The following is a 25,279-nucleotide window of genomic DNA, read 5'->3' as shown; positions in this document are numbered from 1 at the left end:
ATTTGACAGATGCACCCATTCCTAAACAGTTTTAAGACCATGTCCCCTGTTTTCCAACCCAAGAGTAAAAGTAGGATGGGAGGCATGCAAGATATTTATTTTATCCTGCCTAGCTAAAGACAGCTGAAACTCTGCTGCCGGGTGGTTTTTGGAAGGCTGTCAATATCCATTCAACCTTTTCTGCAACAGAGTTCAAGGCTAGCAGCTTCAGTTCCTGAAAATCAACATTATTCAACTGTAGCAATATTTATTCAATGCCGAAAGATGTAATCTAATCTGGAAAATAGGACAGCCTTGGGAACAACCTGACAGACCTGTTTGCAAGTTATGAACAAACTCAATCAGCTTACGAGAGAGAGAGAGAGAGAGAGAGAGAGAGAGAGAGAGAGAGAGGAGTGTCTCCTTTATCAGATCAGTTGGCAGCTTTGTGCAACATGGCCATAAAGGAGGAGGAATGGCAGTTGAATAGCAGTAGGAAGCAAGGAGTACAATCTGTGATCTCAAAAACCCATTGCCTACAGTAACCTCCTCCAACCAAACTGACTGGGGCTCCTGGGGTTGCAGTTCAACATCTGGACGACACCCAATAAGGAGAGTCTGGTCCACAGCCAAGCTCAGTGGTACAACCATACCCTTGCCTCACCTGTTGGACAGAATGACCATTTTGTTCATAACAAATGTGTTTTTGCCACAACAGAATAACATGGCTGGTTTTCTCCCATATATATTCTACATTGAAACAAAGCCCATGGGCCATGCTGTGGTTTCATGTGTTCCGTCTCTGTTACAGTACATTCATATATTGATCCAAATGGACCCATTGGTCTGACTCAGTCACGAAGGCCTTTCAAATCTGAGATTGCTTTCCAACAGCTTTTACTAATATGTCTGCCATTTTTAAATTGTTTCTGCTGGGTATACCACCACTTTGAAAAAGTGAGAATTGTGACTATTCAAATAAATAAAGTATGTAAGAAAAATCAAGGAATACGTTTCCCCATCTTGTAACAGATGACACACCCAGCCACCTAGAGTTGCAAGTTCTACGGTTTATTTGGGATTTCAGCCTATAGATGAGTAGCAGGTGAGTTTAGCAGTCATGGAAGGAGTTTACATCCCTCTGGGTGCAGGTTCTTCTAGACAGCCAGCCAGGGTTCCTCCTTGTTAGCACTCACGAACGATAATTTGTGGTGTCGATCTACAAAGGTAGGGGCTCTTGGTTTCACAATTTCTGCTGTCCCATGTAATGTAATCTATGCAGAAAGAAAAATAAGGCAGCTGAGATACCAGGGTGATTTGTGGGTTGCAGGATCTGTGCTCTCGTTGGGATCCAACCTCCCAGGGTTGTTTATTTTATGCATTACATGTTTACAGCTACGCATCCACAAACATTCCCTTGACAACATACTGCAAAACAATATTAAACAGGCAATATAGGTTATTAAAACTAATAATTAAAATGTTAACTGTCTTCTGTCTTATTAGAAAAGTGTTGTTCACTCCACGGCCTTTTAAGGCTAGTTCACACATTCTTGTGGGATGACCACAGCCTTAAATATTTATTTTCTTTTTAAATAATATATACTGTATATTCTGCCTCTGTATGAATTATCCAAGGTTACCTACAATACACAAGGACTGCAAACAGCACACAATACAAAAAAAATACAAAAAACACATTGGGTTTTCTGCCTAATAAAATAAACTCAAGAGAGATAATGATATGAAATTCAGTTAGGAGCAATCCTTCGCTAGCTTGCAGAGTGGAAAATTGTCTTCTTTGCCTATCTGAAGCAATAGAACATTACCATGTCATCTTTGCTATATGGAAGGATACATATGAATGAAACAGCTGTCACACACTAAAACCATGGACAGATATATACCACCATAAAATAAATGTATATATCACCATAAACACAACGTTTGACAATAGAGGCAGTTCTCTGATTCAGCTCTTGAGGTCTTTGTTCCTATAGGGAAGGATGCGACTGAAGTGAGATCAGCATAGCCTAAAACTCCACTTCCTCTAGGTTGGTAGCTCTGAAGCATGTGAAAAAATGGTGCCAATTTGAAGCAAGCCTCTCAGCCAAATTTGGGGAATCTGTCTGAGTGGAAGCCCAAAACCTCACCCAAAATTCAGTCCAAGGCAGAGTTCAGAACCAGTCCTTGTAGACCTGCAAATATTGGGGGTGGCAGATCTTTTAGATCTGTGAATTTAAAGAGAAATGAACTTACTCTCAATTATGCTTCTTCCTTTTCAGATGGGATGTCTGGATGTCCTGCAGAATTCAAGATGGGAAGATGATTATATGTGTTTACATCCAAAACAAGAAGAAGTGTCCAATTCTGACAACATCAAGCTTCCTCAGATGATGAGGGGAAAGGGTCCCCATCTGCCCAATCTCCACCTGTCTCCTTAGGGTGGCTCCTTTGTGGCTGTTGGGATAAAATGCCCCGTTCACTTTTATACTTTCTGCGTTCCAAATGGGGAGGTCTTGACTAGAAACACAATTGTTTTAGAACAGTTTAGTGCTGAACTCATGTTACATGCCTAATGCCAGTAATGCTGAGCCTGGTGCTCAGTTATCAGCAAATGGGGATAGGCATCAATTGCACCACTAAGGGCTTATCCACATTTCTTATCCACCCGAGAAACCTTTTTACTCACCAGAGGAATCCACCTTCACACCAAACACTTGGACTTCACACAGGGTGAGATACTGAATGCCTGGGATGGTCAATGTTACATACTGCCCTTTGAATCCTCCACAATTGTAACTGCGGGTTTCTCCAGCACCTAGTGAGGTGATAGTGGCACACCTTGAAAAAGAAATCATTCATATTAATAATATTAGGTGACTGAAGGACACCACCAACTGCAACATGATTTATGCCAGGAATCGCTAACCAGTGGACCTCTAGAAGTTGTAGGAACCCAACTCCCATCAGCCCCAGGCCAAAGGTCAGGGGTGATGGGAGTTGTAGTCCAGCCACATCTGGATGGCTGCTGGTCAACCTGATCCACACTGAAAAGAATAAAAGATAGATGAATAATGGAAGATCACTGCATTTCACAGATATATTTTTTATCTGTGGTTTCTGCATTGTCTCATCTTTCTCATGGTATTGTCTTCTCTGTGCCTTATCCTTGTGACCCCCTTGAGAACATTCAACCAGCAGGTACCTGGGATTTGCAGAACCGCCATTCTCAAAGGAGTTGCCAATGCGGATTTCAGCCCCATCCAGCCGGTCTGCACAACAGTCTTCTCGATTGGTGATGCTTATGCTAGACACATCAAATTCTCCCTTCAAGTCCACCGCCCACCATGGATTCAGCTCTATATCCGTGTGAGTGCATGATCTACGCATATAGTTAGTGGAGGTGGACCCATCAATGGCATTCTTTGCAGCTCCTAGTTGGTTGTAGGTACTGGACTGAGATGCCTCACCTTCGAGGGCCACATTGGGAACTGCAGGAAAGGGAAAGTAATGCTCACACAACTAAACAAGAAAACTAGTTCTGGGTTTCCAGATATTGCTTGAACAATGCAGTGCCCTTATCTCAGCTTTGTCATACCCACTAGTGTGGATGCAACATAGCAGATTGTATACATCAAAGGAGTGTGTACACACACACACATACACACAGTTCAACTTGTAGCTCTCAGTAGAGAAACAAATGATTGGATAGCAACATGAGTCACCAATCTGGACGTGCCCATGGTATGGTCATTTGCTGACTGGCCCTTTTACTTGGTTAATAGTGTATTTGTGTGTGTTTGTAGATAAGACAGAGATAGAGATATTAAAGCTTAATTGTTTTTAATGATATTTTCCCCAATGTTTTTAGCTGTTCCTATTTTACATGTTAGCCACCTTAAGTCCCTGTTAGGGAGAAATAAATAGGATAGATAGATAGATGATAGATATAGATAGATGATAGATAGATAGATAGATAGATAGATGATAGATTAGATAGATAGATAGATAGATAGATAGATAGATGATAGATAGATAGATGATAGATTGATAGATAGATAGATAGATGATAGATAGATAGATAGATAGATAGATAGATAGATAGATAGATGATAGATAGATAGATAGATGATAGATAGATAGATAGATGATAGATAGATAGATAGATGATAGATAGATAGATAGATAGATGATAGATGATAGATGATACATAGATAGATAGATGATAGATAGATAGATAGATAGATAGATGATAGATAGATAGATGATAGATAGATAGATGATAGATAGATAGATAGATGATAGATAGATAGATAGATAGATAGATAGATAGATAGATAGATAGATGATGATAGATAGATGATAGATAGATAGATAGATAGATAGATAGATAGATAGATAGATAGATAGATAGATGATAGATAGATGATGATAGATAGATAGATAGATAGATAGATAGATGATAGATAGATAGATGATAGATTGATAGATAGATAGATGATAGATAGATAGATAGATAGATAGATAGATAGATAGATGATAGATAGATAGAAAGATGATAGATAGATAGATAGATAGATGGATAGATAGATGATAGATGATACATAGATAGATAGATGATAGATAGATAGATAGATAGATAGATAGATAGATAGATAGATGATAGATAGATAGATAGATGATAGATAGATAGATAGATGATGATATAGATAGATAGATAGATAGATAGATAGATAGATAGATAGATGATAGATGATAGATAGATGATGATAGATAGATAGATGATAGATAGATAGATAGATAGATAGATGTAGATAGATAGATAGATAGATAGATAGATAGATAGATAGATAGATATAGATAGATAGATAGATAGATAGATAGATGATAGATAGATAGATAGATGATAGATAGATAGATGATAGATAGATGATAGATGATAGATAGATATAGATAGATAGATAGATAGATGATAGATAGATAGATAGATAGATATAGATAGATAGATATAGATAGATGATAGATAGATAGATAGATAGATAGATAGATAGATAGATGATAGATAGATAGATGATAGATAGATAGATAGATAGATAGATGATAGATGATACATAGATAGATGATAGATAGATGATAGATAGATAGATAGATAGATGATAGATAGATATAGATAGATAGATATAGATAGATAGATAGATAGATGATAGATGATACATAGATAGATGATAGATAGATAGATAGATAGATAGATAGATAGATTAGATAGATGATAGATAGATAGATGATAGATAGATATAGATAGATATAGATAGATAGATAGATAGATAGATGATAGATAGATAGATGATAGATAGATAGATAGATAGATAGATAGATAGATAGATAGATGATAGATAGATGATAGATGATAGATAGATAAGAGAGAGAGAGGTGGATAGATGGATAAACAAATGTTACAAGGCTAATGGATATTGTTGTGTGCACCCCAATCTCCAAGCAGCAAGAGACTCCAGGTGTGCTGGAATGAAGTTTCCTTGGAATGAAGATCTTTGGAGACTGTGATGTCTTTAGGATATATAGCTTCATTTATAAATACATACAACCTGAGCACAAGACGGAGGGTAACAGGGCAAACTCTTTCTTTTCTTTTTAAAAATATTTTTTATTAAAGGTTTTCTTAGTTTACAAAAGTACATGCATTGTGTCTTTTTCAGGTTGTGTTTTCTACAGATCAGCAGTGGCGTAGCGTGGGTTGTCAGCACCTGGGGCAAGGCAAGTAATTTGTGCCCCCCCCCCGCTGCACTGTCCCTCCCCTAGATAGTCCCTCGCTCTCTCTCCGCACCGCACCGCACGCCTGGCACCCTCCCCTCCACAGTGGGCGGTGACCCGGCGGCTCGGATCGGATTCGCACAGCCAGCACTGCAGTGAGAGAGAGTGAGTGAGCCAGGTAGGGGCAGAGAGCTGCGAGTGCGAGCGTGTCCCCCCCCCCCCCGATGTTGTGCCCGGTGCAGCCGGCCCCCCCTGCACCCCCCACGCTACGCCACTGCAGATCAGTTACATTTGTTGTGAGACATAAGTCTTTCTAATATGAATGGCAGGACTTACCTGGCCTGCTAATGCCATTACCTGAACAAAGTAACTGGTTTGACTGGTTTCCTTGTATAGAGTCTAATCTCTATCATAGATTTTGAAGGAATCATCAACCAGACTGACCCCTCAAAACCGTAATAATATATTCCAGCCTAGAGTACTGAGAACGTCTTATTTCAAACACCTGAAAGTGCCCATTCCCAGCTCAGACAACTGTTTCTCCAGCAAAAAGTAGTTATGCCAACAAATAGCAACTCAAGTATTTGTTGGAAAATTTTTATACATACCTGGGGGAACTCTCCTGTGACCAAAAACTTGAACTTCACAGAGGGAGAGATATTTGGCTTCGCCTGGAATGGTAATAGTCACATACCGTCCCAGCATTCCTTCACAGTGATATTTTTTTGTTTCTCCAAAACCCAGTGAAGTGATGGTGGCACACCTTGAAAGGAAACCAGTATGTTAGCCTTAATGAGAGATCTAAAGAATACAATCAGCAACAAGTTCAATACCTGGCGGGGGGTGAGGGGCAAGCATGAACAAGGTCTTATGCTAATGAATGCTTTATCCAAAATATGGCAAGGATACCCGTCAATTCACTAGTCAAATACTGTCACTTAGCCATTCACTTAGCCCGTAAACTGACCAAGTATTTGGCTTTGTTTTTTGCAGTCTTCAGATGAGGATTAGACCATGTGAAAAATGAACATAAGATTTTAGCTGCAGTTCATTCATTTTCAGCTTTGTATTCTTGTTATTAAAAATGCTAGTCTACTGTTAATTGTGAAAGAGTCTTGCTTATTCTTCTAATAAAGTTAATCCTTTAAGAAATACTTTATCATTGCTTTACCATTTTTGATTGGCCACTTGACTAAATCGGACTAGCCAAATGCCCAGTCCTAGGCCTGGCATCCTTGGGTAGCTGACATTGGCAGTACCTGGGATTTCTGATGCCTCCTTCATCATCTGAGTCCCCAACTCGAATTTCAGCGCCATTTATCCTTTCTGCACAACAGTCCCCTCGATTGGTGATCACTACACTGGACACATCAAATATTTCCCTGAGGTCCACTGTCCACCACGGATTAGCTTCTTCTTGGGTGTGAGTGCAGTGTCCACGCAAATAGTCAGCAGAGGTAGAGCCATCATTGGCATGCTCAGCAGATCCCAGATCATTGAAGATGCTGGACTGGAATGCCTTTCCTTCAAGAGCGGCATTGTAGACTACAAGAAAAGAAAAAAGCAATGGAAGAGAGGTGTTTCCACTAATAAACAGCTTAGCAAAACTATCCAGAAGGAAAAGGAACTTGCAAAGTAGGCTCTCAAATATTAGTGGAATGAATAATTAACATTTGGGGGTTCTGTGCACACCAGGGCATTGCATTCATGCATACATGAGTCCTTGTTTCTGTATGTGTATTTGAGCACCTCCATCCACAAGAGGGCTTTTACTTTATTCTTCCCAAATCTCCTGTTCCCATCCACAGTTGTAGGGACTGCTTGATAGGATGTACTTAGGGAAGAGTGGTTTGTGATATCAAGAGTAATATTTTAACATTGGCACTTATAAATCAAGTGTCCTCAGTGTGAGCATACAGGAACTCTTGGGTAAGTTTCCTATGCAATCTATAAGAAAAATACATATACCACCAGGTTTGATAGTTCACACCCATCTTCAGTAAAAGGGTCAGCTTACCCGTTGTATAGGGTTGCCAGTTCTCTTTTGCTTCTTCCCATGGCTGTTTGGGTTCTCTTGGCTTTTCCCATTGTTCAATTGGTAAAAAAGCTAGTGGAAGAAATCAATGTAAGTAAAAGATTAGCAATATATGAGAAAGATTTCATTCTGGGTGCTTTGTTGTATTTCTAAAAAACATAACAGGTAGCAAGTCTGAATGAGTTTAGTGTGACTCCAGCTCCAAGAAGCAAATTTAGTTCCAAGAAAAAAATGAACTTCAACTCCCATCATGCCTGGCCATTGGCCACGCAGGTGGGGGCTGATGGGAGTTGGAGTCCAATAAGATCTGAAAGGTCCCAGGTCACTGCCTTAAGGATTCCTGGGTGGGATGGAGGGCTGTGTCCTGAAAGTTGAAATGAGCCGCCTTATAGTGGCTTAGGAACAAGAGGGACAAGTGTAGAGTTGCTGGAAGTGTTTGGTGAGGTGAAGAAGACCAAATTTACCATATTGATTCAAACTAATCAGCTAAATAAATACTGGTTGTTCATGTCTTGTATATAATGTTTTAGGCTTTTGGAACACATGAACGTGAGGAGCATTTACTGACCTTCTGCTTCTTGCGTAGTTCCAGATGAGGTCTCTTTTTCATCTCCTAGACAAAACATATATTGAGTGTCAAAGCAACACTTCCTAGGTGATGAAAAATATCTGAGCCATGCCAAACCTTACTTAGAAAACAACAACCCCAAGTATACTTGGTTGATGGGGATCACTGGTATCACAAACCCCTAAATAGCACAGAACTTGAGAAGAATTTTGTCAGTGTCCCACAGGAATATCAATGAATATAATGGGTATGGGAAAAGGGAAGAACAGGTGTAAACATTCTAGACTGAGTCAACAATCGAACTCTGAGCCTTCTCCTAGCTAAAGTTGCCAGCTTTCTACTGGTAAATCTTCCATGCCTCTAAGGGAGCAGGGTAGAGGTTTACAGGCACAGCTTTACCCTCAGGGCATCAGCATCTTTTTCAGGCAGATGTTAAAGTCATCTATATGTTGTCTGTTGTAGGGCAAGTGAGCATGGCTTTCCTGATATAGTCCCCTGGCCAAAACAGGGAGGCCTAGCAAGCCTATATAGCCCTATGGGCTAAAATTTCCCGCCTCTGGTGTATATCATCACTTGATACTGCAGTTATTAAAAGACAAAGAAGCACATGTGACATGAAGCATCTCATAGAAGAGATGGATTCCTCCTCCAGAGCTTCCCCTGCCATTAAAGACTTCCTAGCCTAGACATCTCCCATCCATTTCTTTTCAAGGACAACATCGGTCAGCAGCCCACCAAACCACAACATGACAAGGAAACCTCTGCACTTACCCGAGGAAGGTACCTTTTCACCAAACACTTGAACTTCACACAGTGAGAGGACACGAATGCCTGGGATGGTGATAGTCACCAAACGTCCTTGCAGTTCTCCACAGTCAAAAATGGCTGTTGCCCCTGGGGCCAATGACCTGATTGTCGCACACCTTGAATGGAAACCAGTTTGTGTGTCAGTATTAACCAGAAGTCATACTGCAGGATAGGTGAGAGGCAACATGTCTCTGAATATCAGTTACTAGGGTCAATGGCTGAAGAGGGCTGTTTTCCTCATGTTCTATATCTGGGGTCCCAGCAGGCATGTGGTTGGTTGCTACAGAACACAAGGTGCTAGACTATTCGATCTTGGCCTTCATCTGATCTAGCAGGGCTCTTCTTAGGATCTTAAGGAAGAAAAGTCAAGTATGACCCCTTCAATAACGTCACTCTGTTACCGTACCATGGATTTGTGACTCCTCCTTTTACTGGTGAGCTTCCAATTCGGATTTCAGCCCCATTTATCCGCCTCGCACAGCAGTCTCCTCGATTGGTGATGCTAACCCTGGACACACGAAACTCTGCTCCCAAATCCACTGTCCACCATGGATTAAATTCTAGTTCTGTGTGTGTGCAGCGGCCACGCATATAGTCACTAATTATATGCCCATCGATGGCATTCTCAGGGTTTCCAAGTGCATTGTAGATACTGGACTGAAATGCTTTCCCTTCAAGAGCCACATTGGGAACTATAAGAAAGAGCAGAAAATCTTGAAAGAATCTTGAAAGTGTTCAGGATCCAATGAGCCCAAGATCGCTTATTCCCCATTTGGTTTAATTTCATTTCATATACAAACACAGCAGCTCAGGAGCGTCAAGTCCAGCAGGTCTATGTGAATGTCTGGATTTAGTACAGTTTAAGGTTACTTTTTATCTTCTTTTGGGGGGGGGGTGTAATTGTTTTGATTTAGACCATGAAACTCTTTATAATCATAGACCATTAATTGTTTTCTTTTGCATATGTTTTATTATTGACTTAGTAAACCACACAGCTGCATCCTGTATTTCTTTATAAGCAATTGTGATTATTTTTTAAAATAATGCTTATTTCATTTCTTTTTTACGTAACCTGTCTGCACTTAAATCACTGAGCAATGGTGATGAGAATATACAAAATAGATCTGCAATAAATATATGAATGAATTATAAGTGCTAGTCTTATTATTAAAGTTGGGGGCCCATCAATCAGTGGGTGAGCAAATGCCTTGAATTCTCACGTCCTAAATTCATTCACCAGCATCTCCAGTTGAAGAGGGGATGGGGCATCCATGGCCCTCCAGATTGGTTGGACTCCAACTCCTATCAACACAAACCACTGTCCAATGGCCAAGGATGGATGAGCTCAGCAGCTTCCCTTGAGTTAAAGGATATCAGGAAGTAGCACTGAGTGCCTTTAAAGAACTCACATTGCAGAAATTGCTTAAAAGTGACTGAATCGTGCCCAAACTGGCATCCACATTTACAAGACTACAATACCAGCAACATTCCTTCCCAACTAGCAGTATGCAATGGTCTACTTACCAGAAGTGTTAACTTGTTCTCCTGGGGTGAGTGGCTTGTTCTTCTCTGGCTCATGGTCAGCTGCCAAAAAAATTTATAATAAAAAGAAATAAAAGGCTTAGCTGAGCATTTATCTGCTGATGTAATTCATTCAGCACAGTCTAGAGAGATTTATTTATTTATTTATCTATCTTTGGGTTCCCATTGATAAAATTATCAGAGCAGCATGCAGAGAAAAAGAATGAAATGACAATCACAACAATTAAAACAGTGCAAAGATAAAATCCTAAAAATTCAGCAGGGAGTATAAAAGTCATAATCAAGAGTCCAGGAAAGTGGACTTCCGGGGAGGAAACATGGTGGACTAGATATCTCTGGTCGACCCTCTACCAGCAGAGATTATGATGTGCTGATTAATGATAGCCAAGCTATAAATCTTGGTTATTGAATTATCCCTGGGGAAACAGAGATAACAGGGATTAACTTCCAATGCTTTCCACACTGCAGCCCCTTCTACGCTGCATTCCATCTCTTCTATCTGACCTGGAAAGTGACACAAATGGTCAGCCAAAACATTTTGCTATGTCTGTTTGAGTTAGTGCCCAGGTGTTAATCCATCATCTCTCCTTGAAGGTCTTTGACATGTTTTGGGAACAGGGGAGTAAACTATGGGATTGGAATGCCCACAGACCCTACTGAAAGCTTGGTTGCCAAGGTAACTGGAGTTAAAATGAGATAGTTGAGACCTAATGTTTTGGGGCACCCCAAGGAAGTTGATTCCAATGTGGAGTCATATACATATCTTTACATCCTGCAACCTTTCTTGATACATGTAGAAGGATGTTTTGAAGTTTTATGACTTTTGTGGCTGTGTTTGAAACTGCTATATATTGTTCTGATGTGCACAGTCTTTTCTAACTAGCAGTTCTGCTGAATAACTGGTTAACAAGGTTGTCCTATTGCAATAGTGTTAATAAACCCAGTTTCTGCTGAATCTGTTGCTGTTATTTTCTTGGCTCCATGTTTTTATTTAAAAGCATGTTCCCTCGCCTGGGAAATGAACAAATGGTGTAGAAGTAAATTCTTACCACGTGGGTGTTTTCCCAACCCTGCAAAGCAGATTTGAAGGAGGTTTGGGTGACAGGGGAGGAGAGGGGGGAAAGTTTTAGAAAATATTGTGCTGGGTTTGGAATTGATTATAATGATGTAACAGTCATGGCTTCCTCCATAGAATTGTGGGAGAAATTACTTTAATGAAAGATTCCCTCATATAACGCTACAGTTCCCAGGGAACTCTGGCATGGAGGAATCATAGCATTGGGAGGAACCTCAAACGTAATCTGCTTCAACACCTTCTCAGTGAAGAAAATCTGCTACTACAGCATCCTGAATGACCATTAATGAATAAGTCAGCATTATAGACATTGTGTTTCTCCTGTATATTAGGCTGGATACACACCATCCATTTAAAGGACATACCTTCCTGTAAAGATTCTTGGGAACTGTGATTTACCTCTCACAGAGCTACAGTTCCCAGCACCCTTTTATAAAGTACAGATCCCAGGAATTTTGGGGGGTGGGGGGGGAAGCATGCAGTTAAATGTGCTTTAAGTACATGGGATGTATGCAGCCTCAGTCTCTTTGCACATAAACAGATACCAATATCTTTCCTACTTACCACTGGAATCTATCTTCTGACCAAACACCTGGACTTCACAAAGCGTGAGGTATCCGCCCCTTGGTAGGGTAATTGTAACAAACTGCCCTTTTGACGCTTCACAGTAAAAGCTGCGTGTTTCCCCAGCATCCAAAGAATTTATTATAGCACATCTAGAAAAGAAAAGAAAGCATCAAGAAACAGTACTAAACAATAATTGAAGAACTTTATCAGAAAGGTGACATCACATGAAAATTTCAGGAAAGAGAGCAAATATTTGCTATGTTTGGGGAACTCAAATAGCTAGGGATCTGTCTGAAACGTATACACTACATTGTTCTCCCTGTGCCATAATCCTGTAAAGCAGGGATGCCACAGGATGTTGCAAAAACAGAAGTGGAAATGGCCAATGTTCACAAATTCACCCCATGAGAGGAACAGAAATTGATCCAGTGAATACGATCAGCGTTTGCTGTTTTGGCTCCTTTCAGTCCACAGACAATATATAATTGATTACATTACATCCCCCAATTTGCATTGCATTTTCTTTACATTTAAATGAGTGGGGTGGCATCATAGGACAATGTAACTTATATAATTTACGTACGGAATTAACGGTACATAAATTATGTAATTTTGCCACAGCGGACAGCAAAATGAAATAATGTAGCTTTTGGCAGACAGTGAACTGCAGCGGAATGGAAACAGTCCTGGATGTGACGAAAACAGGGCAGAAACAGATAATTGTACCTCATGGCATTTCAGTGTGTAAGACAGAATAAGGAACCTGTGGCCCTCCAAATAACTGAATTCCCAAATCGCAACCCTAACCAACATGGACAATGGCTAAAGATGATGAGAGTGCTACTACAGTAACACCTGGAGGACTGCAGCTTCCCCTTCCCTGACTAGAAAGTATCCGATCCATATACAGTACCTAGGATTTGTGGTGCCTCCTCTTTCTGTGGAGTTCCCAACTCGGATTTCAGCCCCATTAAGACGGTGAGCACAACAGTCTTCCCGATTAGTGATGCTTACATGGACTACTTGATACTGCGCCTGCAAGTCCACCGTCCACCATGGATTACTTTCATAATCTGTGTGGGTGCAGGATCCCTCTGTATATACACCAACTAAAGACCCATCAATGGCATTCATAGCTCCTCCTAGCGGGTTGTAGGTGCTGGATTGCAAAGCTTTTCCTGTGAGGGCCACATTGGAGACTGAAAGAGAGTGGGGGGAAGTTTCCATTTTATTGCCAGAGGTGTGGATTAGCTCTCGTTCCTTAGTATGAAACCTTATAGTGCACTTTAGTGGCACTAAAATCCCCATCAAAAACAAAGGAACAAACTAGTTACGACTAATTCAAGTTCCATTGTCAATTAAACTAACCCCTGAGCAGACATAGTTAGAATTGCCCTGAGAGTCCTATCAAATTCAATGCAGTTTACTCTGAGGTAAATAAGTTAGGAGTGCTTCTATTAGTTCCCATAATTATGAATCGTCACTGAAGAGTTAGCTGTGGTCCATACTCAAAGGAGCCCCAGAGAGCAGAAGCTGGTGGGCACCAGTAGTTTCCAATGAAGAGGGCACATCGAGTACTTCAGGAATTTATCTTCGCTCGGATAAACTACTGTTAAGAAATATTTCTTAACATAAACAGGGACCCTGATCTAAAGGCAGGCAGTCACATAGGAAGCCCTATTGAAATTAACAGGATAGCAATGAACTTGTCCTTTTCATTTCCAGCAGGAAGTAAGACAGCCTTCTCTGGGTTGGTTGGTTGTTTTTTAAGATTTTATTTTAAATTATTCAATAAAACAGTAAAATGAGAACTACCGAGAATACAAATCAAGTAAGCAGAATACGGAGCCCTCTCTTAAAAGTAATTCTTAGCCCTAACCCCCCACAGAGGACCGTAGTTCCTCCCAGCTCTCACCAGGAATCCTTCATTTCTCCTCCCCGCCTCTCACCTGAGAGACCGACATTTTCCTGTCTCTCACCCAGGCGTCTACCATTTACCACCCCCATGAGACTACAATCACTGGACATTAATAAAAGCCCAGTTATCACACTCAAAAGAAAGAACAAAAAGAAGAGAAACAAAGAAGAGAAACAGAAAAAGGAAAGCAAGCGGGAATCCAAAGAAAGACCAGTGAAGAAAAATAGGGGGAAGGAAAGACACCCAGTTCTTGGTAACATACCCTCCAACGCAGGTCGGGAAGGCAGGATGGTCAAAAGCAGCAGCGAAAGGCAGTATTTAACGGTCTTTCTTGGAACCATCGTGTCCTCTTTTTTGCAGGATCTGTAAAAAGAGGCTGGCCAGACTCAGGAGAGAACACTTCCCAAGAGAAGTGCTCTTGATTTGAGTGCCCCAAACAGAATTGGAACGAGGTTACTGAACTCCGGTGGATGCTGCTCTCCTCCAATCAGAGAACTGTTCAAAATCAAGACCATTCAAAGGTACATTTCAAAGGTTCATTTTGTGGCTTGAAGAAATATTTGACCTGTTGCCAGTTACAACAAAATAGGGTTGACAAAGGCCAGAGTCTGAGGTAAAGGTAAAGTAAAGGTACCTCTGTTAGGTCCAGTCGCAGACACCTTGGGGGTTGCACGCTCATCTCACTCTATAGGCCGAGGGAACCGGTGTTTGTTCGCAGACCGCTTCCAGGTCATGTGGCTAGCTTGACTAAGCTGCTCGAACTGCTAGGTTGGCAGGAGCCGGGACTGAACAACGGGAGCTCACCCCATCACGGGGATTCGAACCGCTGACCTTCTGATCAGCAAGCCCTAGGCTCTGTGGTGTAGACCACAGTGCGTCCCCGCATCCCTAGAGCCTGAGGTAAATGAGGCAAAAGATCAGAAACAGTACATGAAATATGGTCTGAAATGAAAATCAATAGGAGTCCTGTTCTTTCTTTCAGAACAAAGTGACAGCAACCATTTTACTCGCATCCGCTTGATGTGCGGTCATGCACGCGTTCATCACTGCTGACCTGGAGGTGGCCCGAAAATGGGGAGGAATGGGGTCAGGGCAGACTTATGTGTGCAGGGGTCAGGAATGGAACAACTGCGCAGCCTGCATAACAAGATTACTGAAACTACATGCAGCATCCAATAGCAAAAATAACAAGGGAGCTTCACCGTTTCACCTTGGTCCTAGAAACCACCCTCCCATGATGTTTCTCAGTGTCCCCCTCCTGCAACAGCTTCTTATAAGGCTTCCAAAGACAAGGGGTACGATAGCAGGGAAATGTGCTAACTGAATACCAATGTGCTAACTGAAACACAGTCATCCTTCAGATTTGCACTTCTCCCCGGGTCCTTCACAAGCAATCTCAGGCTCCTTTGTCTAGCCTCTCATTGCTCCACCCTTTTCATTCCTCTTGGTATTCTGTGAGACCAGGGGGAAGGGGAGCTGGTCGAAGCAGGAGTGAGAGACGCCCTGGATTCTTCTGCCTCTTGGCCCGATCCTCTCCAGCCTCTTCTTCTGCCTCTGAATCGGGACTGCTCTGTTTCTGAGCCTCTTCCTGCTCACTAAATCCTTATACCTCTTCAGTTTCCATCAACTCCTCCTCCCAGTCTGCTCTCTCTTCTCCCCCCCCCCGACCACTCATCATTGTCCCACCCCCAACCCGCTGGCTCTCAGTCTGGGGGATCCCCTGGGGGTTCCCCAGCTGGTGCCTCTCACCACTCCTCTGTATCCAGCCAGCCCATGACACTGCCTGGGTCTCCCAGACACCCTCCCAGAGCACCACGGGGAAAAGAAATATCTTGTTATTGCTGCTAGTCTGACGCTGGATGGAGGAGGAAGCTAGCTAGATGCATGTTTAAGTGCAGTCCTCCATATAAACAGTATTTTATCCACTGCCCAAGCATACTGCCTTTACAGTGGAAAACGCAACTGGCTGGCTTGAGTATGACTTACTTGATACTGGTATGATTCCTTGACTTTGCAGTGTCAACCCCAATGCAGTTTTTCATGTCAGCCACACAGCCACTACTGGCCTTCATGTCATCACTGGGCCGCTATTGATTCAGATGTAACAACCATAAAACAAAAGTGTAAAATATAAAACGAATCAGCAAATGCAGCCCTAAAATCATTGCCTCACCTGACAGCTAAGTTAAATTCCTATAGGTTGTTTCTTTTTCTTTATTGAGGTTGATAAAATTGTGGAGGGTGTTCCCCCCCCCCCCCCGAATGTGTTTATTTTGCAGAGAGTTCTGAAACAGCAAACATTTGTTGCTTCTTGTTGTATATTTATATCTTGCTATTCAGCTCAGAAGTGCAAGGTTGAGTATCTTGCCCTCCCCTCTTTTTATCTTTGCAACAGCCCTGTGAGGCACACTAGGCTAAGTTAATAAATGTATATATGCAAGTATGCATGGATTGAGTGGGTGGATGCAGGGCCCCCAATCCAGTTTTGGCATCATTGGAACTTCAGAGTGGAAGAAGGGAAATTTGAGAGAAACTAAAATGGACAAACGCACCCATCCCTATACAGTTTTAAGACCATGTTCCCTGTTTTCCAACCCAAGAGTAGAAGCAGAGTGGGAGGCATGCAAGATAGTTTTATCTTGCCTAGCTAAAGACAGCCGGGACTCTGCTGCCTGTGGTTTCTGGAAAACTGTCAATATCCATTCAACTTCTTCTGCAACAGAGTTCAAGGCTAGCAGCTTCAGCTCCTGAAAATCAACATTATTCAACTGCAGCAATATTGATTCAAGGCCTAAAGATTTAATCTAATCTGGCAGCCTTGGGAACAGCCTGATGGACCTGTTTACAAGTTATGAACAAATTCCAGCTGTGCAAAAGAGAGAGTGTGTTCACTTTATCAGATGTACGAAGTGAGATTCTTAGTTGGCAGCTTTGTTTAACATGGCCATAAAAGGGGAGGAATGGCAGTTGAATGGCAGTAGGAGACAAGTAGTTCAATCTGTATGCCTGCAGTAACCTCCTTCAACCAAGCTGACTGGGGCTCCTGGGGTTGTAGTTCAACATCTGGATGACACCCAATAAGGAGAATCTGGTCCACAGCCAAGCTCAGTTGTAGAACCAACCCTTGCCTCACCTGTTGGGTAGAATCACCAGTTTGCTCATTCTAAATGTGTTTTTGCCACCACAGAATGACATGGCTGGTTTTCTCTCATATATATTCTACCCAGAAACAAATCGCATGGGCCATGCTGTGGTTTAATGCATTATATCTCTGTTACAGTATACTTATACAGAAATCCAGAGGGGTTCTTCCAAACTCCCTCCACCTGGGAAGGTTTTATTGACACAACCAGGCACTGTGTATGGGCAAATTGCACACAAAAATATGCACAGTAGGTTAAATTTGAAGGAAAATGTTGATCAATTGTCTTGAGTACTTTTTTAAAAAACCACAGAAACTGATTTGAGGGACTAAACTGGACTGGGAAAATAGACTGGAATAAATGAGAAAATGAGAGAAACTGAAATTGACATATGTGTCCCTCTCTACCTGATAGGCAAGCACAATGTGCTGTTTTTATCTTCATGGACTTTTCTGTTTACTGTACAATGTTGGCAGCATATGCCTTGTGGGTTTCTCACAACTCATCTGCTAACACCACTCAAACACTTTCCAATAATAAAGACAGGTTTTTCTCGCTCTCTGTGGGACAAAGATAAAGGCCCCATGGAAACATGCCATTTTCTTGGCAGGTTTTATTTCCTTCCATCTACTGCTCTTTGCCCCCAAAGGTACTGACAGAACACAGTACTACATGGGGTAGTGGTTTGTGTCAGGCTAAGACCTGAGAGACTCTGGCATGAAGTTTACTGGGTGACCTTTGGCCAGGCACTGCCTCTGAGTCTCACAGGGTTGTTGTGGAGCATAAATGAGCAGGGAGAACCACATACACCACCTTGAGCCCCTTGAAGAAAAAGGTGAGGTATAAATGCAGTAAATTAATAAATGCATCCATGTGCACTGTGCTATTATTAGTCTTTTATTATGGTGTGAAGGCACAGGAGACAATCACTTTGAAGTAGCTAAACAGGTCTAGATTTGGTAACTGCCTGGACATGTGACTACCTGAGAATCACAGGGTTCCATGACAGAAGACAGGTGGGACAGGTGAGTATCTTCAACAGGAAGGGCCACAGCACACAGAAGGTCTTGGGTTCAACCCCCAAGATTGTTTGCTGTCTTTATTGTTTCTGCTGGGTACACCACCACTTTGTAAAAGTAAGGGTTATGACTGTTTAAATAAATAAAATAGGTAAGAAAAATCAAGGAATACGTTTCCCCGTCCTGGAACAGATGACACACCCAGCCACATAGAGTTGCAAGTTCTACGGTTTATTTGGGATTTCAGCCTATAGATGAGTAGCAGGTGAGTTTAGCAGTGATGGAAGGAGTTGACATCCCTCTGGGTGCAGGTTCTTCTAGACAGCCAGCCAGGGTTCCTCCTTGTTAGCACTCACGAACGATAATTTGTGGTGTCTTTCTACAAATGTAGGGGCTCTTGGTTTCACAATTTCTGCTGTCCCATGCAATATAATCTATGCGGAAAGAAAAATAAGGCAGCTGAGATACCAGGGTGATTTGTGGGTTGCAGGATCTGTGCTCTCGTTGGGATGCAACCTCCCTGGGTTGTTTATTTTATGAATTACATGTTTACAGCTACCCGTCCACAAACATTCTCTGGACAACATACTGCAAAACAATATTAAACAGGCAATATAGGTTATTAAAACTAATAATTAAAATATTAACTGTCTTCTGTCTTATTAGAAAAGAGTTGTTCACTCCATGACCTTTTTGGGCTAGTTCACACATTCATGTGGGATGACCACAGCCTCAATTATTTATTTTCTTTTAAATAATAAATACTGTATATTCTGCCTCTGTATGAATTACCCAAGTTCACCTACAATGCACAAGAAACAACACACACGATGAACAAAAACTTATAGGGGGTTTCTGTCTAATAAAATAAAGTCAAGAGAGATCTGCCAAAGCACCTGCACACTTACTTGTGCCGTTGAGCAAAAGCGCACAATGTTCATTCGTTCTGTGTGTGTCATCCAGCCAAGCATATAAGTTAAACCTGGTGGAATCAGTCCAATCCCATACGTTATCCTGCAGGTGGAAGGTAAGAAATGCAGTTAGTAAGGGAATCAACCATGTGGAATACTTTGGAGAATGCTCGTGGAATGGCGCAGAAACTTACGAAGGTTGCAGTCCTAGACCAGTCTGCCTGGGAATAAAATTGTGGTTGGAAATCTGTACCCCCCCCCCCAAATATGTTTTTGGACTACATTTCCACCACCTCTGGCTATTAGCCATGCTTTCAGAAGCTTAAGAGTTGTAGTTCAACAGCATTTGGGAGGTCAAAGATTTCCCACACCTGTGGTATGACTTCATTGAGTTTACGGCTAAGTAGGAGGTCCGCAATGTGATATGCCTTGGTTGGGAGCCAATAAGCAACTTGGTCTTTTTCTTCAGATTCTGGGTAGTTTTGATGCAGGACATTGCATTCCCATCCTATCAGCTGATGGGCAGTGGGACTGCATCATGCTCAAGGCTTTCAAACACCACCACCTTCAAATCTCTGCATTTCTGCTTCAAATCTCTGTGAAGGTTTGATGGAGAAGCACAGGTGCAGGATTCAACAGCCCTTTGTAAACATCCCTGTGTGCTGTGTTTACAAAGGGCTCTTCGAAAGCCCCACAGTTTGCTTTGAAGTCCTGCTCACTGGGGTTCCCAGGGGAAGCGTCACCTGACATCACTATGAGGTGAGGTGATTGGCAGGTTGCCCACCTGCCATCTTTGTCCTGAGAGGAGTGGGAAAGATAAAGATCTGACCCCCTCCAGCCAGAAACATTCCCCCTGCCCTGCCCCACTCTGCTGTAAAGGGCAGATATGTTTTGGAGGCCTGTGCTCTTCATTTTCCATAGGGGTTGCCAACACAACACCAGCAGGCACCAGTGTTTCCACCAGAAGTGTGAGAGCCAAAGGATAATTTATATATTAGCCCAAGAGGTGTGAATTTGATCAGTTCACTTAAAAATGTAGATCAAACCAAATTCTCCTCCCTGCTGACCTATGAAGTTCATTCAGTGATAAGAAATTTATGGCATATACAGTGGTACCTCAGGTTACATGCACTTCAGGTTACAGACTCCGCTAACCCAGAAATATTACCTCGGGTTAAGAACTTTGCTTCAGGATGAGAACAGAAATCGTGCTCCGGTGGCGCGACAACAGCGGGAGGCCCCATTAGCTAAAGTGGTGCTTCAGGTTAAGAATGGACCTCCGGAACGAATTAAGTATTTAACCCAAGGTACCACTGTACTGTTGGAATCCAACACTCATCATCCCGAGCACTGGACATGCTGGCTGGGGTTAATGGGTGCCATGGACTGGTTGGATGCAGAGGAAGAATAAGGGGAACCAGCTGCGGAAGCTCCAAGGGAAGAAGGCTCAGAGACAGGGGATTGGTGGTGGGACAATGATAAGTGGTCAGAGGGAGGAGGAGGTGTCAGAAGCTGAAGAGGTAACAGGGTTTAGTGATCAGGGAGAGTTTGTGGCAGAGAGAAGTCCAGAAGCTGCAGCAGAAACAGAAGCAGGAGAGGAGTGAGGCCAAGAGGCAGAGATGAGTCAGGCTGGTGAAGAAGCATGGGTGTCTCCCATGTCTGCAAAGGCAGACACCCAGCCACAGTCTCAGATTGCTTGGGGAAAACCTGGGAGAGGAGGAGGGTTGGGCACCTGTGGGAAGCCTCCATTCTTCACAACTGCCTCATAACGACAAGTTGTACCGAATAAGAGTTGTAGTGCACATTAGGCCTGGCACTCCTGAGCAGATCCCGTTTCTTCAAAAAAAAGAGTTAAGTTCACTTAGTCTGTGTGATTTATTGCTGGCTCGCTCCCAACAACGGGTGTCGAAGCCCAGCAACACCCGGAAGGCCACAGATTCCCCTTCCCTGGGTTAGATGGCGACTGGCTGGCTCAACATTAGAACACGGGCCATCCTGCACCCAGTTTGACTCTCACTTCCACATTACAGCTAGTCCAATACAGTATGTGTTTCTCCCCAACCCTGAGAGAGAAATTCTTACAGATAAGGAATTATTGGAGAAGGCTTTCTAGGTCAGAGAGTGGCATTTCCTGACTGTGTGTGGCTACAGTTGACAGTTGCCATCATGGAGATCTCCAGTGCATCAGTTCCACTTTTGAATTACTTGATCTTGTTTTTGATTTCCAAAATCCAGAGAGAAATTCAGAAGAGAAGAGTGTGTGGGAAATATCCCGAGACGTTAAGCACCAGGGAGCGTGCTGAACTCACCTTTTGAGGATCGTGGAGACCTATCCAAACATCTTTGTTGTCACTGAAGCCGGCAACAAATTTCGCAATTGCACAGACTTCTTCCTTGCTATGGAAGGAGACTAGGTCGGCACGATGTTCCTTTTGGCATTTCTCCTACACAAGGACACAAAGAATGCCATTCACTCTATGGGTTGCACCAGCTTCTAGACACAGTCCCCAGCTGCTAGCTTTGACTTTCTTTTTTAATCAAATCATCCTCTACCAAAACTGAACAAAGGTTTGCTTGCTGCAACAGCTAGAGCTCAGCTATCAACAGAGTCAGGTTTAGCTTCTTTTTTCTTTCTTTCTTTTTATCAATTAAGTTGCCCCCAGTTGCAGTTTAGCCTTTGCAGGATAAGCCTTCCAGCCCTATGCTGGAACACTAGTGACAAGTGCTCATAATTTAACACCAGTTTTGCCCTTGTTCCATTTTTCATCTTTTTTTTTACATTAAAACAATAATGCAGAAGAATGAAAGAGAAACAGATAAATGCTACGAAGGCTGAAAAGTCATTTTGTTCCTGGCAAAAGCCTTCCTCTATAACCAGTCCTTTGGCCTTCAACTCTCTATAGCCTTTTAGAAGTGGGCAGGATATTTTTCACGTATTTCTTTTTCCTCTTGGTTCTAATGTATCTATGTGGTGTTTTTTGATCTGACTGGTTTGTTGGTTGGTTGTAAGTCACTTTGGGTTGCCCTGGGCAAGATAAAGCAACTAACAAATGTAATAAATAATAATGATAATTTCTTCTGCCTTAAAATTACTGGATTAATATTGTGCATTAGGGATCTACTCTTTGGCAATTCTACCCTTTTGCTTTGAGTGAATAAACCGATAATCCAGTGTAGAGTAGGTTCACTCCTGACGCCCCACAACCCTGATACCAACCTCTGAAGTTCTGCACTCTCCCCACAGATTGTTGTGCCTTCTTATCTGAAACTCGTTGAGGAAAGGACTGACCTGAGGCACAGCAACCTTCTTTAAGAAGGTCTCCTTTCCACCCATTCCCAGAACTCACGCAAGACCATGCAATGCAAGCAAGTGAGGTCTTGTGGGATTTGGAGGCCAACACCAGCCTTCCCACATTGTGTGGAGCCAGCCAGGCTGTGCCACAAAGTGATTCCTGTCACACAGGGAGTGCGCCAATCCGTGAGCTCCCTCAATCGCCACCGGCCTCAGTATAGCCAGGCCCAACTCCATCCTTCCAGCACCTTCCTGTCCAGCCTCTATTTTCACAGAGAGGAAAGGGATGTTGACTCCTCATATGCACAGCTAATACAATGATAAACCATCTCTTACCCTAGCCTGTGCAAAGGTCACAGGTTCCTTGAAGTAGCCATAACAGTTTCCTTCACGCTTCAACCAGTTCTCTGGGCAAGTGAATCCTGCAAGAAGTGGCAGAGTTATTAGATAATATTGCAGTGTCCATTGACCACAAACAATAAAAATCTGATTGACTGGCTAAGAGAGACTCCTAGAGCTGTAGCGCAGGTTATTATTCTCTTACTGTGGGAATAGACTTGCACACACATGCACTCCTCTCTCCTTTTATCGCATTACTATAAAAAAAATGTTTTCCAAAGGAGAGGGGGAGATTTAGTCACACTCAGGAACATGACTCAATATTTTCCCATTTTAATGGTGTGTTAGGGGACCAGGATGGCTTAGGATGTTTCGGATCCACATTGCTTACCAGAATGCCCCCTTCCCAGCCCTTCTGAAGCCATAGAGCCAGTGCCAGTAAGGCCAGCGCTTTGAAAGAGCCAGTGGCAGAGAGAGTAAGGGAGGTTTTGGCATCAGATCTACCACTCTGATGTTAGAGCTCTGTTTCACATTTCAGAAGGGAAGATCCCAGAGTGCTGTGAATTGGTACGTACCTGTGGGCTGATGAGCCTCTGAAAGAGAGCCAATTTGGTACAGTGGTTAGAGTATCAGAGTAGGACCTGGCAGACCAGAGTTCAAAACCCCACTCAGCATGAAGCTGACTGGGTGACCTTGGGCCAGACACTGCGTCTCAGCCTTACCTACCTCACAGGATTAAATGAGGAGAACCATGTATGCCACATTGAGCTCCTTGGAGAAACAGGTGGGTGCAAATGCAATAAATAAATGGAATCTTGCTGTTGATGGAATCACTGAAAAGGAGAGAAGAAAAGGGGGAAATTGATGCCCAAGCTCAGAAACATACCTTCTTGGAAAGTTAGCGTTGGCAGAGTAGTCATAAGCAGCAGGCAGAGATAAAATGCCACAGATATGGAGGTTCTTCTTAAAAGCATGGTGTCCTCCTCAATGGCTTTGCAAAGAAAATTCAGAAGAGAAATCGTTGGGAAAACACTCTCCTCTTCAATGCATCTGGAGAATTTCGAAGAGGTTAATATACCTTTCTGAATACTGATATCCTCCAATTAGGATTGTTCCAAACTAAGGACACGAGATACTGATTTGATTTTCTCAGAGAACAAATATTTCTCCTTGTCAATAACAAAATGATGAATGGAGGAAGGAGACTGAAATGAAGGAAAAGTTCAGCAAACATGCATGGACTATGTGCTTAAATTTAAAAACAAACAGGTAAATTGGAAACAGTTCTCTGACTCTCCCAGTCATATAAATACAGATATTGCATCACACCACATTGATCAGCAAGGTGAAATCACATGAAAATTTCAGGACAGACACCAAATATTTGGGAACTCAAATAGCTAGGGATCTGTCTGAAACTTTTCCACTACATTGTTCTCCCTGTGCCATAAGCCTGTAAATACGGAGTTACATCAGCCATGTTATATCCACAGAGATATACTGTTCTTGATGCCAGGATTTTCAACCAATGGTATGATTATTTATCATTGGCCTTTTTCCTGCTTTTAATATCATATTTACCTAAGCCTCCTTCCAAAGAACCAGCAATTAACTTTGCACAAAGCACCCATTTAGCTCAGACATTGGTCGTCATACATTTGGAAGTAGTCATCATCTTTACACCGATGTTGTTCAGTTGTTGTTTGTTTGTTTGTTTGTTTCCCATAAGTGAGTTATATTCTGCTTTTCTATCATGCATTTCCCAAGTGCAATCATATCTGGAAAGGTATGCATTAAGCTATGCATTAAATTCACCAGATTAAACTGAATAATAAGGGACATTATTATAAACAATATTCTAAAGAAACAATCTTTCCCCCTCAAAAAGGTACACACTATCTCGCCAGAGTGGTGCATGCTCTAGTTATCTCCTGCTTGGACTACTGCAATGCACTCTATGTGGGGCTACCTTTGAAGGTGACCCGGAAACTAAAACTAATCCAGAATGCAGCAGCTAGACTGGTGACTGGGAGCGGCCGCCAAGACCACATAACACCATCTTGAAAGACCTACATTGGCTCCCAGTACATTTCCGAGCAAAGTTCAAAGTGTTGATGCTGACATTTTTTTCAGATTGAGTCCTGCCAACATCACCAGTGAGGAATCAATGGTCTTATACTGCAGATTCCAAAGCCCCCAAGTCCTCTGGAAACTGACTTCCAGATCTGTCTATTTTTTCAGTTACCGTATGTATAATTAACAAACCTGCTAGCGAAAACTACAGCAGATTCATTCTCGGAATATTGCAAACA

At 42.3% G+C, this 25,279-nt stretch overlaps 2 protein-coding genes across 3 annotated transcripts; both read right to left on the bottom strand.

The window, feature by feature from the left end:
• Positions 1-1,029: 1,029 nt before the first annotated feature.
• On the bottom strand, positions 1,030-14,743 carry LOC310658404 (uncharacterized protein). 2 transcript variants are annotated; one of them, XM_083400295.1, is made up of 14 exons: positions 14,526-14,743; positions 13,259-13,544; positions 12,343-12,494; positions 10,686-10,745; positions 9,568-9,853; positions 9,126-9,277; positions 8,355-8,399; positions 7,769-7,858; positions 7,011-7,296; positions 6,360-6,514; positions 3,188-3,473; positions 2,672-2,823; positions 2,239-2,282; positions 1,030-1,253 (listed from the first exon to the last, which is right to left on the bottom strand). In XM_083400295.1, exons 1-13 carry the CDS (start codon positions 14,602-14,604, stop codon positions 2,245-2,247), a joined length of 2,067 nt encoding a protein of 688 aa, XP_083256421.1. In that variant the 5' UTR covers positions 14,605-14,743; the 3' UTR covers positions 1,030-1,253; positions 2,239-2,244. The 2 variants fall into 2 exon arrangements, with proteins under 2 accessions (XP_083256421.1, XP_083256422.1); XM_083400296.1 differs by lacking the exon at positions 8,355-8,399 and having other exon boundaries at positions 14,526-14,701.
• A 3,892-nt stretch (positions 14,744-18,635) lies between these two features.
• Positions 18,636-24,005, bottom strand: LOC310658431 (struthiocalcin-1-like). The gene is made up of 5 exons (XM_083400358.1): positions 23,854-24,005; positions 22,965-23,050; positions 21,646-21,780; positions 19,334-19,439; positions 18,636-18,859 (listed from the first exon to the last, which is right to left on the bottom strand). Exons 1-5 carry the CDS (start codon positions 23,939-23,941, stop codon positions 18,771-18,773), a joined length of 504 nt encoding a protein of 167 aa, XP_083256484.1. The 5' UTR covers positions 23,942-24,005; the 3' UTR covers positions 18,636-18,770.
• Between the last annotated feature and the right edge of the window lie 1,274 nt (positions 24,006-25,279).

This window comes from Podarcis tiliguerta (genome assembly GCF_965153285.1).
Source record: "Podarcis tiliguerta genome assembly, chromosome: 10".
NCBI lineage: Eukaryota > Metazoa > Chordata > Lepidosauria > Squamata > Lacertidae > Podarcis > Podarcis tiliguerta.
The sequence above is the reverse complement of the archived record's forward strand: the minus strand, read 5'-3'. Positions and strand labels throughout refer to the sequence as shown.

Coding starts and splice junctions, on each gene's coding strand:
- LOC310658431 (XM_083400358.1), bottom strand. CDS start 23,941: ATGCTTTTAAGAAGAACCTCCATATCTGTGGCATTTTATCTCTGCCTG. Junction 23,051..23,853: donor AACGCTAACTTTCCAAGAAG/GTATGTTTCTGA, acceptor CACTTCTTGCAG/GATTCACTTGCCCAGAGAAC. Junction 18,860..19,333: donor GCTTTTGCTCAACGGCACAA/GTAAGTGTGCAG, acceptor CTTTCCGCATAG/ATTATATTGCATGGGACAGC.
- LOC310658404 (XM_083400295.1), bottom strand. CDS start 14,604: ATGGTTCCAAGAAAGACCGTTAAATACTGCCTTTCGCTGCTGCTTTTG. Junction 10,746..12,342: donor TCAGAAGATAGATTCCAGTG/GTAAGTAGGAAA, acceptor TTTTTTTGGCAG/CTGACCATGAGCCAGAGAAG. Junction 2,824..3,187: donor GGCGGTTCTGCAAATCCCAG/GTACCTGCTGGT, acceptor TTCTTTTTCAAG/GTGTGCCACTATCACCTCAC.